The 18,105-nt window shown below is 41.2% G+C and overlaps 1 protein-coding gene across 4 annotated transcripts in view; it reads right to left on the reverse strand.

Moving 5' to 3' along the window:
- Positions 1 to 18,105, reverse strand: part of LOC111979770 (receptor-type tyrosine-protein phosphatase N2) — a 189,051-nt gene that overhangs the window by 148,481 nt on the left and 22,465 nt on the right. For all 4 annotated transcript variants that reach the window (XM_070448912.1, XM_024010465.2, XM_024010463.2 and 1 more), the window contains exon 3: positions 3,699 to 3,818. In XM_070448912.1, the coding sequence (XP_070305013.1) occupies positions 3,699 to 3,813 (115 nt within the window). In that variant the 5' untranslated portion in view covers positions 3,814 to 3,818. The remainder of the gene's footprint in view (positions 1 to 3,698; positions 3,819 to 18,105) is intronic.

Raw genomic sequence — 18,105 nt, forward strand, 5'->3', positions numbered from 1 at the left:
AGCCATGGTGGCGAAGTGTTAAAATACAATATAGCAAGTCTAAAACACTGGAATAGGTAGATTGCCAGTGAAGAAGTGCAAAGTAGAGAATATGAAATAAAGGTGGTGCAATGAAGTGGAGCGAAATAGCATAAATACAGAATGGAGATGGATGTGTATGTTTGGGCTGAGAATTATGTATGATTGGGCTTATGTACAGGTGTAGTTAGATTCTGTGAGCTGCGTCTAAGCAGCTGGGTTGAGTGGCTTTAATTCTGTGAGGAGATAATGTTTCCGAGTTTCAGAATTTTGTAGTTTCTGTTCAGTCATTGGCAGCAGAGAACTGAAGGAAGAGGCGCCCAAAAAGAGAATTGGCTTTGGGTGACTCAGAGAGATATACCTGCTGGAGCGCGCATGCTTACAGGTGGGCTGGCGCATCTCTCTTCTTTCCCTCATTTGAGAAACCAAGGCTATTGAGTCTGCATTTTAACCGATATAACCGACATTTTAACCGATATAAGAAACTTGTATGTACCTAGATGTTTAAAATCCATAATTTCTATGATTATTTATTTGAATTGCGCGCCCTCCAATTTCACCGGAAGTTGTCGACGACAACTTGTTGTTGTTGTTGCCGCTGACGGGACACCTAGCCCTAAGAAGTTTTAATGCAGGCGAGCATAAATCAGTTTTACCAAATTTTTACCAGCATGTCACATGTGCAACCAGAGGGYAAAAAATCCTAAAACTACTTTACTCCACACACAGAGATGCATACAAAGCTCTCCCCCGCCAACCATTTGGTAAATCTGACCATAATTCTATCCTCCTGATTCCTGCTTACAAGCAAAAACTAAAGCAGGAAGTACCAGTGACTCACTCAATACGGAAGTGGTCTGCTTTCAAGGAGCGGGAGACTAATCTGGACGCTTATAAGAAATCCCGCTATGCCCTCAGACGAACCATCAAACAAGTAAAGCGTCAATACAGGATTAAGATTGAATCCTACTATACCTGCTCTGATGCTCGTCGGATGTGGCAGGGCTTGAAAACTATTACGGACTACAAAGGGAAATCCAGACACGAGCTGCCCAGTGACGAGAACCTACGAGACGAGCCTTTTAAATGCCTTTTATGCTCGATTCGAGGCAAGCAACACTGAAGCATGCACAGGAGCACCAGTTGTTCTGAATGACTGTGTGATAACACTCTCGTTAGCCGATGAGAACAAAACCTTTAAACAGGTCAACATTCACAAAGCCGCTGGGCCCAGACGGATTACCAGGATGTGTTCTCAAAGCATACCAACTGTCAAGTGTCTTCACTGACATTTTCAACCTCTCCCTTCCCGAGTCTGTAATACCTACATGTTTCAAACAGACCACCATAGTCCCTGTGCCCAAGGAAGCYAAGGAAACCTGACTAAATGATTACCGCCCCGTAGCACTCACATCGGGTGCCATGAAGTGCTTTGAAAGGCTGGTCATGGCTCACATCAACAGCATCCTACCGTACACCCTAGACCCACTCCAATTCGCATACCACCCCAACATATCCACAGATGACGCAATCTCAATCGCACTCCACACTGCCCTTTCCCACCTGGACAAAAGGAACACCTATGTGAGAATGCTGTTCATTGACTACAGCTCAGCGTTCAACACCATAGTGCCCACGAAGCTCATCACTAAGCTAAGGACTCTGGGACTAAACACCTCCCTCTGCAACTGGATCCTGGACTTCCTGACGGGCTGCCCCCAGGTGGTAAGAGTAGGCCACAACACGTCTGCCACGCTGATCCTTAACACTGGTGCCCCTGAGGGGTGTGTACTTAGTCCCCTCCTGTACTCCCTGTTCACCCACAACTGCGTGGCCAAACACGACTCCAACACCATCATTAAGTTTGCTGACGACACAACAGTGGTAGTAGGTCTGATCACCGACAACGATGAGATGGCCGATGGGGAGGAGGTCAGAGAACTGGCAGTGTGGTGCCAGGACAACAACCTCTCCCTCAATGTGAGCAAGACAAAGGAGCTGATCGTGGACCATAGGAAAAGGAGGGCCGAACAGGCCCCCATTAACATCAACAGGGCTGTAGTGGAGCGGGTCGAGTTTGGACCAACGAACTATCATGGTCCAAACATACCAAGACAGTCGTGAAGAGGGCACGACAACACCTTTTTCCCCTCAGGAGACTAAATATTTGGCATGGGTCCCCAGATCCTCAAAAMGTTCTACAGCTGCACCATCGAGAGCATCCCGACCGGTTGCATCACCGCCTGGTGTGGCAACTGCTCGGCATCTGACAMTAAGGAGACTCCAGTCACCCAAGTTATAAAGTGTTTTCTCTGCTACCGCACGGCAAATGGTACCGGGGCGCCAAGTCTAGGACCAAAAGGCTCAGCTTCTACCCCCAAGCCATAAGGACTGCTGAACATTAATAAAATCGCCACCGAACTATTTACATTGACCCCCCCCCCCTTTTTGTACACTGCTGCTACTTGCTGTTTATTATCCATGCATAGTCACTTCACCCCTACCTACATGTACAAATTACCTCAACTAACCTGTACCCCCGCACACTGACTCGGTACCGTACCCCCTGTATATAGCCTCGTTATTGTTATTCCTATTGTGTTACTTTTTATTATATTTTTTTACTTTAGTCTACTTGGTAAATATTTTCTTAACTCTTCTTGAACTGCACTGTTGCTTAAGGGCTTGTAACTAAGCATTTCACGGTAAAGTCTACACTTGTTGTATTCGGCGCATGTGACAAATAAAGTTTGATTTGATTCGATTTTTGATTTGATATGTATATACTGTATTTTAGTCAATGCCACATTGCTCGTCCTAATATTTATATATTTCTTAATTCCATTCATTTACTTTTAGATTTGTGTGTATTGTTGTGAATTGCTAGATACTACTGCACTGTTGGCGTTAGGAACACAAGCATTTCGCTACAACCGCAATAACATCTGCTAAACATATGAATGCGACCCAAAAAATGTGATTTGATTTGATCACGGGTGTATTCATTCCACCAATTCTGTTGAAAAACTTTTCCTAAACGGAAGCAAACGGAACGAAACGGGGATAGACCTACCTGAATTTGTCCAATAGAAACYYATTTCTGCAACTGTTTGTAATGATTACACCCTAGATCAGTTAGATGCAGGCAAGAGTGTGCAAGGTGGTATTGAATGTGTCACTGTCTGTCACCTTGATTACTCCAATTTGTCTCTCGACATGTGCACCAACGTTATAAACTTTCGTTTTAAACCTATCGATGTTACATTGAGCTGGGTGATCCAACAGTCATCCAATATGCTGTAACAGAAATAAAGCCATGCTCATAAAAATAAATCTTCCTCCCTCATCRTAAACGGCACCGACCGTCACTGTATCAAAGCGTTCAAACTGCCGCTTTACCAATGTATGTTCTGGCGCTGGCCCAACCCATCGGTTTCTGGACCAATCAGACGGTCCAGAATGTGTTTGCATTCGGTGAAGGTGTCGGGGAGGTACTCAGATCCTGACTCATTGCGGAGAAGAAACAAACATCCGTGAGTGTTGTGTAGTGTTTGGCCGGAGCAAGGACTCTGGGTAGCCAGGCAACGTTACATTGACATACTCTAATGACTCAGGGGTGGATGATAGTGATGGCAGCAGCAGCAGAAACTGTAGTGGTAGCGTTGGTGTACTGTACTTACCTCTGTGGGTGAGTTTCTGCAGTAGAGTCCTGAAGCGCTGAACCACAGATGGAGACACATCATACGTATACACCTCTGCTACCGGAACGGGTGTGGATTGACACCTCCCGAACATTCCATCTGGGGAAAGAACGACAAAGAGAGTCAGGAACATAATGTATAGTATGGTAATATACAGTATATGCCATTTATCCAAAGCGACCTACAGTCATGCATGCATACTTTTTAGGTATGGGTGGTCCCAYGAATTGAACCCACTACCCCATGCTCTACCTATTGAGCTACAAAGGACCACTACTAAAGTCTGCCTTTCATGTTCCCCACCCAGAGTCTACAAACAGTAATAATGTTAGGTACCAATAAAAATACTTTGATACAATTCATTATTATGAGTTGCCTTTTTTAAAAGTATTTATTTTGATAAAAGCTTCTCACCAAGAAGCACAACATTCTCCCTTCAGTACCAACCTTGCTACAGCAGCGTTTGTCAGAGATTTAGATATTCTTCAATGGGAGATAATGCTTCTCACTWTAGAGGGGATGCTATCAGCATGATGATAAGCACCAGCTCATCAATAGAGAGACGTTATCAGTGAAGGTTCATCTAGCCTTCTCTCCATATCAGCGGGCCTGGGCCCAGTTGCATAAAACATCTTAAATGTTTCCCTTAAGGAATCATTTCCCCTTACCTAAGGGAATTGTTTAAGGAATGTTGCATAGAGCCCCTCAAATATTTCCTTATGTAAGGAAATCATACTRAAGTGGTTTTACGGTAGTTTGAAGGCATGTATGGCAGAAAGAGTAACTGGTTACCGTGGAGACGGCCTGATTCACTGACTAAAAGTCTCCATCAAAAAGATCTCGCTTTAGTTTTATGAGATAGCAAAATAGAACAGGATAAACAGGATGAACAAATTGCTTCAGAAGATAAACAACCATGTTTTTGTAGTTACTTTTTCTCAACTTGTTTTATTACTTTCTAGTATGTCAAGCTAGTTTACAGAGTAGCTATCGCTAACTAGCCAGCTAGCTTTGTAGCCATGGATTGTGCACCTTCCATTGTTAAAGTTAAGGAAACCAAGGGAAAAGATAAGGGGYAAATTAACTTAAGATGTTTTATGCAACTGGGCCCCTGAGCTCTACTGTGACCAATGGGCTCTGGGGTGATGCACTCTGTGGAACAAATACAGCACGATTCATATTTCAACAACCCACTATCTAGACAAGATTAGAAAGCCAGCACTTATTGGTGTGTATACATCCCAATTGGCACCCTATTCCCTATATACAGTATAGTGCACTACTTTTGACCAAAGCCCTATGGCTGCCATTTGGGACGCAGACTTTGTCATAATACTGCACAACAGCATAATGTGAGACAGTAGAGTAACACTGCATTGCAAAATCTTTGAATTCATCATTGTTTTTAGCTCACAAATATCACTTCCATCGTTGAGTGAGATCCAATTCAAATGGGGCAATGCAGACATGTTGGCAATGGTCCATGTTGGTAAGGGACTGGACGCTTTTTTGTTGTTGTGATTTTTTAAAGCAATTTASTCCAGGGGAGGTTCATGTAATTTGTAATCGATTAAATATCAGTATTTGATCAGTCCCTCTTTGTGCTTGGCATATCCAGAATGTGGGCGTGTAGCGTATCTGGCTAATCAAATAGCGCTTSTAGTGATGAAATGGGAAGCTAGCCTGCAACAAGAATGGATGTGGGTAGGCCAGGTCTACATAAGGGTGCAAATTTTTTTWAATCACAAAAGCTCTGACGAAGGCCGTGAGGCCGATACGTAKGCTTATTAAATATCAGTGATACTATCAAGAGCAGTGTGCGGTTTCCTTTTTCCTTCAACAAGAACAGTGTTAGAAATGCCACGTTCAAAACAACTGGGAATTAGGAAATGTCATTATTCTGACTTCAGTGCGTTCAAGATAACTGGGAACTCTATAGCCCCAACTGGGAAAATCGTTTTGAACCGTCATCCAACTCGGAATTCAAAGTCGGAAACTCAAGCATCTTTCTAGAGCTCCGACTTTCCGACTTGAAGATCACTGACGTCATGATTTGACATACATTTTTCTTTTGAGTTCCCAGTTGTCTTGAAAGCACCAAAAACCTCTGTGATTTATTGCAACAACAAGCATGGCGTCGCACAATTACATAGCTCGTGAAAAAAAAGTTATCTTCACAATAATTTAGGGGTTTATTTGCAGTCTCTGTCTGCTGAAGAMAGTCTATAAACGTTCAATGGAATTTTTGAGTCGAAAGGAGATGGTTCCTCAATGGGGAAAAAAGTGAATGGATTAAATCTGGTGTTGGAGGAGTTGCTACCGAATGGGGAGGACAACAGTCCATGTYGATGGCCGTACTATCTGTWTGCCTACAAGATGTTCTCTTCCTTTTTCTAGGCTGCCTGATATTTCATATTATTCCTAATAATGACTGTTTAGCTCTTGAAGTCCCAGGAAAAGCTAGACTAGGCCTACAACAGCTTGRTGTACACCTATTTAGAGCATTGTATTTACTACTACAGCTTCCTCTTGTTTGCTGAATGTAAAATACAGAAACCAAAAGAACTGGGGCGTATTCATTACGCAAATTCTGTTGCAAAGCGTTTCTTAAACGGAAACGGGGAGGGACCTACCGAAAGTTGTCTTTTAGAAACTTTTATTTTGCTCTGTTTGCTTCCGTTTGGTTAAAAACGCCCCTGGTTGGATAATGTTAAAGGGGGGGAGAGATGATGTGYTCAAAATACACCATATGAGTAGCCTGKTAATGTACCTTTCTGGACCTTGTAAACTGTCGAGAACAGACCCATAACGGATCCAAATGGTTGGATAATCAGGCTGAGGCTGTATGGTACTCCCTGCATATAGCTCCAGTTTTATGTATTCCTGTTGTTTATTTTTTTGCATCATTGGGAAGGACTCTTAAGCAAGCATTTCACGGTAAAGTCTACACAGCTGTATTCGGCACGTAATAAATAKAATTGTATTTCATTTTATGCAGTTATATCGGCATGAAGCATTCAAAACAGGATGTTTGAGCGGTTATTGTCTTGCTCTTCACCGTAATCAGAGAGTTAATATCAATACTATGCATGCCAGCCTCTCTTGGCTAAATGTAAAGGAGAGACTGACTGCATCACTTTTTGTTTTTAGAAGAAGCATTAATGTGTTAAATTCCTAATTTTTGCATAGTCAATWTACACACAGCACTTAGCCCACCAGCAAGGTGTGGCGTTTTAAATGCACATAGTTCTGTTCTTAAACTGTTCTTGTCCATTAATGATCTGGATTATGTCATGTTTCAGGTTTTTTGTGGACCCCAGGAAGAGTAGCTGCTGCAATCGTCACAGCTAATGGGGATCCTAATAATCCAATGAGCCTACATCACTGCGGTTTACAGACCTAGCCAATAATTGTTTGCCCACTTGATAACAATGTTGTTGTAGCCTAGGTAGAATTATGTTATTGTCTAAAAACGTAGGCCTAATCAATAGTGCAGATTTGCATGCCCAACTGCTGCAGAGTGCAGCCTGGAGGAACGCACAGACCTGCCATTTCATAATCTGTTKATAAAAAATATTTGACAGGTAAATACTGTATTTATAGCCCTAATATTTAGCTAATGAGTGGCCTAATAGTTAGCTAATATTTAGCTTCTTTGGCTACACAACTCTAGCCTCTCTTCCAGCTATTCCCCATGCGCAATAGGCTATAGGCTACAGACACAAGCCTCTCCGCTATTCCTCTTCTCCTGAAATCCCAGGATAAGCTATAGGCTACAAAAACTATAGCAGATGTATTATTATTTTTTAAATTTCATACTAGGCCTAATAGCCTTTTCGTGGAGAGAAGCAGGCTTGCTCTTGCTAATTTGCTGAATGTAAAATAGGCCAAGGCCAAATGAACTGTCAGGGAWAGTTGCGGAGAGAGAGTGCATGTATGATGTATTAAATGGCTGCACAGGAGAGACAGTGATGAGCACAGTGAAAAAGATGATCCAAGCGATTTGACAWCCATTAAAAAAATGGAAATCACTTGCAAACCACTTGAGCAACGAGGCAAACAATGACATGATGTAAAAGATGCGCTCGACAAACAGCATTTGTTGTTGAATATCTACATTTAATTTAAATACAAGTTTCTATATCATTATTTTCATTAGGCTACATGTAGCTTACATTGACTATGACAATGAACACACCCTGAAGCACTGATGAATGATCTGTGCTACCAGCTTATTAATAGGGCTACAGTAGGACCCCTCTCGCTCTCTCTGTCTTCATCTCTGAATGCTCGGCTATGACCTGTCGGCTATGACCTGGTGCTGAACTGTTGCACCCTCTATGACCACTGTGATTATTATTTGACCCTGCTGGTCATCTATGAACYTTTGAACATCTTGAAAAACMATCTATATTTAATAGCCAGCCAGAAGAGGACTGGCCACCCCACATAGCCTGGTTCCTCTCTAGGTTTCTTCCTAGGTTCCTGCATTTCTTGTGAGTTTTTCCTAGCCACCATGCATTGCTTGCTCTTTGGGGTTTTAGGCTGGGGTTTCCGTAAAAGCCCTTTGTGACATCTGCTGATAAAAAAAAGGGCTTAGAGGATGCACCTCTGATGGAGTTGCATAATTGCAATCCTCCATGGTAAATGCCCAGTCTTCACTAGGCAGTTGAGAGTGGCCTGGCTCTATGGCGTCAAATCAGTCTCTCTACTGCCTGTAACAACCATTCACTCTCTGTCACCACCTCTGTTCTATAATGGAAACATTTGTTTATTTATTCGTTTATTTGTCAGGGACCATGTACAACATGCCATTGCATCAGATTTTGCTAGCTAGCTAATTTTCTTCTGTAGTCCCTGAGAGATAAGAGACTGAAACCTACTGTATGCACTTAGCACTTCTACTTGTGCAATGACACATTTTATTATAGTGCATGTATTGTCAATATTGTGTAATGTATGTTTTGTACGACCAGGAAGACGACTTTCATGTTTTTGACAATTTCTGACAAATGATTTAATCTAATTTAATCCAATCTATTTTCACAAAACATAGCATAGAATAATCTACTYTATCCTATCAAATGTCATTCAGTAAAGCATCAGTTGTATCAGGCTTGCATCTTTGGAGCCCCTTTTCATATCTTCTGTTTGCTATACTGTACTCTAGTTATGGCAACATTTGAATTATTACTCATAATTACAGTATCGCCGTRCATATTTAAGTCAGGAACAGCTTCTCTCTCATCCATCTTCGTCCTTGTATCTGGAGCTGTACTTCAGAGCCCCCTCCCTTCCACTTGATTTACGGCGTGGATTACAGCCAACGAGAATTTAAAGGCCTTTGTCATGGGAGTGGTGGCATTATGATTGTGGAGATGCTCGTTGGTTGGAATCTAGAAATGCCTTGTTGGATTGTCCCTGATGTATTATGTCTGCTTATAAGTGGTCAAGTGGTCATGTTTTGCTGTGCTACACTGGTCTGTACAGCTGGAGCAACTGTAAACAACTCCCATATTCAACCAATTCAATAGGATGCAACTTGACCAATCCATCTATCTATACGATATCATCAAAAATGATAAGGGTAAACCAATAAATGAATGATCAGGAAGTGGATAAGTGCACTGAATTCTGATTGTCTCGTACAAAAAAAAGATGATGCTTCAAACCTAAATAGAAAAAAAGATCTCTGCATTGCACTACACTTCAGGTGTTCCTCCAGTGTGTGGTAGACCAAAGCCATGCACGGCATCAGTCGATGCAGCTAATCAACTGTGAGTGATGCTATAGCTAATAGAAGGTTCTCTGAGAGGGAGGCTGTGAGTTAATGGACCATGGTGATGCTAGCTGCTGCCAGAGTAGGAGGACTTTTATTTCCCATCCAGCTCAGTGTCTGTATCCCAAAGGGCACAATATTCTTTCTCTATATAGTGCACTACTTTTGACCAGAGTCCAGCCTGGGGTATGGTCAAAAGAAGGGCACTATTTAGGGAAGAGAGTGCCATTTGGTATGTAGACCGTGTTAATAAACATGTCAGATTGTGCCGGGGGAGGCCAGAGTAATCAATCTGGTTGAGTGGTCTGGGAAAAGAGGGACTCTGTATGGCTCTAGTCTGGTCAGGCTCTGGTTGGCCCTCAGGGGCCGGCCCGGTAAAATATCTTGTTCCAAGTCATTAGGCTTCAGTGTAGAGATATGGGTTGCGTCCCAAAAGGCACCCTATTCCGTATTCCCTATATAGTACACTACTTTCGATCAGGGCCCATAACGGATGCAGACATGGGCTCTTTTCTAGCTCCCCTACCCACATCCCACAGCAGAGTAGCCYCACTCAACACAAAGCAGCCAGGAAAACAGCTTGAGTCTGCTGCTGTGGTGGCTCTCTATAGTAAATGATTAAACAAATATGTTCGGTTCATGATGATTTCAGAGGTGGGTATTCGTAACGGAAGGCTTTCCATGCTAAATACAAAGCATTACATCTGTGGCCATTGAAGCATTTTCCCATTAATGAGCAGTGCATCCAAGCAACCACATTTACCACAGAGCTGGCATGACAATTCTCATAACAGAACATTTAATGTGACAGCAAGAGCATTACAGTAGCCTAAGCAGGAGGGGCAGAATAAAACAGTTATTGTCTCAATATAGCCTATGTATTATGTTATTTGTGAAAAGAAGAAAAAAATGTGTATTTATATATATATATATATATATATATATATATATATATATATATATACACACACACACTACCATTCAAAAGCTTGGGGTCACTTAGAAATGTCCTTGTTTTCCATGAAAACATACATGAAATTAGTTGCAAAATGAATAGGAAATATAGTCAAGAAGTTGACAAGGTTATAAATAATGATTTTTAATTGAAATAATAATTGTGTCCTTCAAACTTTGCTTCGTCAAAGAATCAGCCTTGCAGACCTTTGGCATTCTAGTTGTCAATTTGTTGAGGTAATCTGAAGAGATTTCACCCCATGCTTCCTGAAGCACCTCCCACAAATTGGATTGGCTTGATGGGCACTTCTTACYTACCATACGGTCAAGCTGCTCCCACAACAGCTCAATAGGGTTGAGATCCGGTGACTGTGCTGGCCACTCCATTATCGACAGAATACCAGCTGACTGCTTCTTCCCTAAATAGTTATTGCATAGTTTGGCAGCTCGTGCTTTGGGTCATTGTCCTGTTGTAGGAGGAAATTGCTCCAATTAAGCGCCGTCCACAGGGTATGGCATGGCGTTGCAAATGGATGTAAGCCTTCCTTCTTCAAGATCCCTTTTACCCTGTCCAAATCTCCCACTTTACCACCACCAAAACACCCCAAGACCATCACTTGCCTCCACATGCTTGACAGATGGCGTCAAGCACTCCTCTAGCATCTTTTATTTTTTTCTGCGTCTCACGAATGTTCTTCTTTGTGATCCGAACACCTCAAACTTAGATTCTGTCCATAACACTTTTTTCCAATCTTCCTCTGTCCAGTGTCGTGTTCTTTTGCCCATCTTAATCTTTTCTTTTTATTGGCCAGTCTGAGATATGGCTTTTTCTTTGCAACTCTGCCTAGAAGGCAGTCGCCTCTTCACTGTTGATGTTGAGACTGTTTTTTGCGGGTACTATTATAATGAAGCTGCCAGTTGAGGACTTGTGAGGCATCTGTTTCTCAAATTAGACACTCTAATGTACCGGTCCTCTTGGTCAGTTGTGCACCGGAGCCTCCCACTCCTCTTTCTATTCTGTTTAGAGCCAGTTTGCGGTGTTCTGTGAAGGGAGTAGTGTTGTACGAGTCTTCAGTTTCTTTGCAATTTTCGCATGGAATAGCCTTCATTTCTCAGAACAAGAATAGACTGATGAGTTTCAGAAGAAAGTTATTTGTTTCTGGACATTTTGAGCTGTAATCAAACCCACAAATGCTGATGCTCCAGATACTCATCTAGTCAAAGAAGGCCAGTTTTATTGCTTTCTTAATCAGAACAACAGTTTTCAGCTGTGCTAACATAATTGCAAAAGGGTTTTCTAATGATCATTTAGCCTTTTAAAATGATAAACTTGGATTAGCTAACACAACGTGCAATTGGAACACAGGAGTGATGGTTGCTGATAATGTGCCTCTGTACGCCTATGTAGATATTCCATTAAAAATCAGCCATTTCCAGCTACAATAGTAATTTARAACATTAACAATGTCTACACTGTATTTCTGATCAATTTGATGTTATTTTAATGTACAAAAAAATTGCTTTTCTTTTAAAAAGAAGGACATTTCTAAGTGACCCCAAACTTTTGAATGGTAGTGTGTATATATATGATATATACAGTACCAGTCAAAAGTTTGGACACCTACTCATTCAAGCGTTTTTCTGTATTTTTACTATTTTCTACATTGTAGAATAATAGTGAAGACATCAAAACTATGAAATAACACATATGGAATCATGTAGTAACCAAAAAAGTGTTAAACAAATCAAAATATATTTGATATTTMATATTCTTCAAAGTAGCCACCCTTTGCCTTGATGACAGCTTTGCACACTCTCTGCATTCTCTCAACAGATGTGGGATATTTTATTAACCATTGTCAGGTCCTAGGTGATGGAGATCAGATATACCCCCTTTCCCTGAAACACACACACGCTGGACCCCCGTTGTGACCATTTTCCCAAGCATCTCTGTGCAGTAAGACCTTTGATTATTTTGGGCCACCAGGGCTACAATAATATGCCCCCTCTCTGATTGTCTGAGTGTGACCTGCAGCTAGTGTTGCCAGCACTGCCACTACCTGGGTGGTGGCACCCCACCGGAATTCCCACCGTATAGGTACAAGGTCATCAAGGTTCTCATTAGTAGCTTTGAGAATTTCCTTGTATATTATGCTCTCCCATCAGTTGGTCCTACAATGCTCATCAGGGGAGAGCATTGTAGGACCAACCCTGCCAGGCAGGCTCAGAATCTTGAGGGGGCGGTGCTGCTTTAGTAGGTCTCTGACCGCATTCATCTTTCTGATTTGACTACGTATAGGCTATTTATAGTAGGCCCATAAAACAGATAAGGACTTCTCTTTAGTGTATGGGTTGCTCAMGTGGCTGTCCAGGGTATAGGTTTGGGGACCGTTCCATCATGATAGGACAATAAATAATATTTATTATTTATTTAAAAATCTATATCCCATATCTGCACAGTTGAAAGCTCTCTCTCACAACCCCTGCTTACAAACACATATGGGCTCTGGGATTTGCAACCGTTTTTCTTTTTCACTCACTTAACTCCACACTTTTCCAAACACAAAAACATACACCCCACCTTCCATCACAATACATCTGCACATACCCACATACTATGTCCTCTGTTTGCTGTGTTTAATCTCTACAATGTTGATTGAGTACTTTTGTGTTCCAGTTCCTTGTATTTGAAGATGTATTTGAAGAGCTAATTATCCTTTCTTCTAATAATGTRTTATGAATTTATAAAAATACTATAAAAAGGGAAGTCTAATACTAATTATTTTCCAACATTCCCTATCTAGAATGGTATAGTGTAGTTGTAGTTTATTTCTTTAACAATTGTTGAATTTTATTGCTTTTCTATATATATTTCTTATTACAATCCCTACCATGGCTAGTATTAGGTGTTCCATTATTCGACGACTCTATGGGAACTTTTGTACTATTTAAAATAGCCATGGTGTCACGTTCCTGACCTGTTTTCTGTTAGTTTTTGTATGTGTTAGTTGGTCAGGACGTGAGTTTGGGTGGGCAGTCTATGTTTTCTGTTTCTATGTTGGTTTTGGGTACCTGATATGGTTCTCAATTAGAGGCAGGTGGTTTTCATCTCCTCTGATTGAGAATCATATTAAGGTAGGTGTTTTCACTTTGTTTGTCGTGGGTGGTTGTCTCCTGTGTCTGTGTTTGTTTGCACCATACGGGACTGTTTCGTTCATTCGTCGTTTTGTGTAGTCATTTTCCTGTTCGTGAGTTCATCGTGTCATGTAAGTGCTTATGTTCAGGTTCGTCTACTCCGTTTGTTGTTTTGTTTAGTTTCAAGTGAAGTTCGTGTTTTCGTCTTTACTTAAAATAAATCATGTCATATCAAGACGCTGCATTTTGGTTTAATCCCTGCTCCTCCTCTTCGGATGAAGAGGAGGAGGAACGCCGTTACACATGGAGTAGTCTTTGTGTCTTGAAACATTTGGTTATCAATATCAAGTTTATAGATTACGAGAGCTACACATTTCCCTTTTAATCTATTCTCCTTGAAGATTGGGTACAGYACTTTGCCCCAGTCTGCAATTTCCTTTGGGAACTGATCATTCATGTCTATTCTTGTGCCAGCAAGTCTTTTACCCAGGCATTTGACCATTATTTTATCTTTAAAGAAAGCAAATTTGGCAACGTTTTGGRGCTCATATCTCTGTCCTCTCTGTCAGAAACGGTGTACACATTCGAGTTGGATTTGATTGACAGCTTCGCGTGGGTTCAGAGGCGCTGTAAGAAGGAACTCCATCAACACATTTTCAAAAACTTTGCCTTCATTTTCTTGAATACCAGTAAGTACCAGATTTTCTCTCATAGATCTAGTTTGTATATAAGGCTTCTCTCAGAAAGATGTTATCCTTTTTAAGTTCATTAATGTCCCTTTCAGCTTGATTGTTTCTTTCTCCATTGTCGCAGCTTTTTCGTCATTCAACTCGAGGCTCGCCTTCAACTCCTTTATATCTTTACTGACTAATTCAAGTATGCCCAGTTTGTCATTTATCGACTTTACCAGATCGCTTTCCACCCTTACCAGTCCCGGTGGTCAAAAGCATAAATCGTCTGTGTCCGTCGGGGAGTCGCGTTTTCTTTTGGAGATTGGTTCTCCTTGTTTACTCTCCGTCATGTTTGGGTGTTGCTTGTTTTCATAATATTTGTCGATACATTTCTCTAGCCTTATGATTTGATATGTGTTGTTGTACAGACTGAAGGTTATTATCCACGAGTATAAAAAGTGCTAATATTTAGTCTAACTTACAGATATTGAATATTACGATTWTATCTTGTAGCAATCTGCACCGCTGTGTTCAGTCCGCCATCTTACCTCCACCTCCGCCCTAGCAGGCTAGTGTTACTAAGTGCTTGATTCTATATGGGAAATGAAGAGAAGCTGTGGTTCCTCCCTTTTTTAAATGTATCTAATCAGTATAAGCGTTAGTAAATTTAGAGCTGGTAGAGACAAACATGCTTTCTTGTTATCAGAGACCAAAACCTACTACAGATCTTAATTGAATCACTCTTTAATTGCTGAGAATTTTCCTGCATTGCAGGAAGTGCAGATGAGCTTTGTCATTTACATGAATTCACTGAAAACCCACACTAACACACGGTTATATGAACAGTATTGCACTTTTCATGTAGCCTACTTTTGGCCAGCTAATAGCCTAACCACCAATCAAGCAACATTATYMACTAAARGTTAAAATCATGTTGCTGTAGGATTATTTTGCTGTGAAAATATACAGATAGCTAGGTCAAGTTAAGAGCTTACACCTGTAGCTGTGAGGAGTCACACAGCAATCTGAATCAGTCTGCGACATGTTGGATGAAGACATGNTTACTTAAAATAAATCATGTCATATCAAGACGCTGCATTTTGGTTTAATCCCTGCTCCTCCTCTTCGGATGAAGAGGAGGAGGAACGCCGTTACACATGGAGTAGTCTTTGTGTCTTGAAACATTTGGTTATCAATATCAAGTTTATAGATTACGAGAGCTACACATTTCCCTTTTAATCTATTCTCCTTGAAGATTGGGTACAGYACTTTGCCCCAGTCTGCAATTTCCTTTGGGAACTGATCATTCATGTCTATTCTTGTGCCAGCAAGTCTTTTACCCAGGCATTTGACCATTATTTTATCTTTAAAGAAAGCAAATTTGGCAACGTTTTGGRGCTCATATCTCTGTCCTCTCTGTCAGAAACGGTGTACACATTCGAGTTGGATTTGATTGACAGCTTCGCGTGGGTTCAGAGGCGCTGTAAGAAGGAACTCCATCAACACATTTTCAAAAACTTTGCCTTCATTTTCTTGAATACCAGTAAGTACCAGATTTTCTCTCATAGATCTAGTTTGTATATAAGGCTTCTCTCAGAAAGATGTTATCCTTTTTAAGTTCATTAATGTCCCTTTCAGCTTGATTGTTTCTTTCTCCATTGTCGCAGCTTTTTCGTCATTCAACTCGAGGCTCGCCTTCAACTCCTTTATATCTTTACTGACTAATTCAAGTATGCCCAGTTTGTCATTTATCGACTTTACCAGATCGCTTTCCACCCTTACCAGTCCCGGTGGTCAAAAGCATAAATCGTCTGTGTCCGTCGGGGAGTCGCGTTTTCTTTTGGAGATTGGTTCTCCTTGTTTACTCTCCGTCATGTTTGGGTGTTGCTTGTTTTCATAATATTTGTCGATACATTTCTCTAGCCTTATGATTTGATATGTGTTGTTGTACAGACTGAAGGTTATTATCCACGAGTATAAAAAGTGCTAATATTTAGTCTAACTTACAGATATTGAATATTACGATTWTATCTTGTAGCAATCTGCACCGCTGTGTTCAGTCCGCCATCTTACCTCCACCTCCGCCCTAGCAGGCTAGTGTTACTAAGTGCTTGATTCTATATGGGAAATGAAGAGAAGCTGTGGTTCCTCCCTTTTTTAAATGTATCTAATCAGTATAAGCGTTAGTAAATTTAGAGCTGGTAGAGACAAACATGCTTTCTTGTTATCAGAGACCAAAACCTACTACAGATCTTAATTGAATCACTCTTTAATTGCTGAGAATTTTCCTGCATTGCAGGAAGTGCAGATGAGCTTTGTCATTTACATGAATTCACTGAAAACCCACACTAACACACGGTTATATGAACAGTATTGCACTTTTCATGTAGCCTACTTTTGGCCAGCTAATAGCCTAACCACCAATCAAGCAACATTATYMACTAAARGTTAAAATCATGTTGCTGTAGGATTATTTTGCTGTGAAAATATACAGATAGCTAGGTCAAGTTAAGAGCTTACACCTGTAGCTGTGAGGAGTCACACAGCAATCTGAATCAGTCTGCGACATGTTGGATGAAGACATGCTAGGACACAGCTGGGTAATGGGCCAATTTAGTTTTGTTCCCTGTTCCGCCAGTTGCCATGGTGATGTGTTGGTTCCCTACTCCCCTTTAGCTAATCAGAGTAGGAGCTGGWACAGAGCAGAGCATCCTCTTTTGTTTGTGTGGTGCTCCAGCAGGTTTTCAACGGGCATCAACATCTGATGCCTCTTTTCCTACTCGTCTCAGAGCACCTAGAGTCTGTTGTTTTACTGAGAGGGGTTGGAAGCCAACTTCAGGCACTTCTAAGGAAATCACAGTATGCGCTTGTACTAGCAGAATCTTTATGGTTTTATATTAATCATAAATAAARGGAAATGATCATAAATTGGCACTAAATTGTGGAACATCTGCCTTCCACGGTTCTCCTTTGTTAGGATAGAATACATTGTCTATYTGTGTTTGTGTGTGTGTGATCCTACTTGACTGATTGAACATTTTATGCAAATGTGCTTTTCCTTCTTAAGCAAGCTAAGCATACATAAATGACTCATCCCAAACCATCTTTTTGCAAAGACAGCAAAACTATGGACAGGTGCAACAGAGAGATCTACATGTATAGGTCCTAATGTAATAACTACAGTATAAATATATAAGTTATAAAACCACACTAAGACCTTCAGTTATAAAACCACAACAAGACCTGTCTTTCACAGCGATAAAACCACACCAAGACCTGTCCTTCACAGCGATAAAACCACCCCAAGACATGTTCTTCACAGTGATAAAACCACGCCAAGACCTGTTCTTCACAATGATAAAACCACACCAAGACCTGTCCTTCACAGTGATAAAACCACACCAAGACCTGTTCTTCAGTGATAAAACCATACCAAGACCTGTTCTTCGCCGTGATTAAACCACACCAAGACATGTTCTTCACAGTGATAAAACCACACCAAGACCTGTCCTTCACAGTGATAAAACCATACCAAGACCTGTTCTTCACAATGATAAAACCACACCAAGACCTGTTCTTCACAATGATAAAACCACACCAAGACCTGTTCTTCACAGTGATAAAACCACACCAAGACCTGTTCTTCCCTTCGCAGTGATAAAACCACACCAAGACATGTTCTTCACAGTGATAAAACCATACCAAGACCTGTCCTTCACAGTGATAAAACCACACCAAGACTGTCTTCCAGTGATTAAAACCACACCACCAAGACGTTCCTTCGCAGTGAAAAACCACACACAGGACTGTATTCGGAGTGTCATCGACAGGTGTCACCAAGTCCTAT

This window comes from Salvelinus sp. IW2-2015, linkage group LG19 (genome assembly GCF_002910315.2).
Source record: "Salvelinus sp. IW2-2015 linkage group LG19, ASM291031v2, whole genome shotgun sequence".
In the NCBI taxonomy this organism is placed as follows: Eukaryota; Metazoa; Chordata; class Actinopteri; order Salmoniformes; family Salmonidae; genus Salvelinus; species Salvelinus sp. IW2-2015.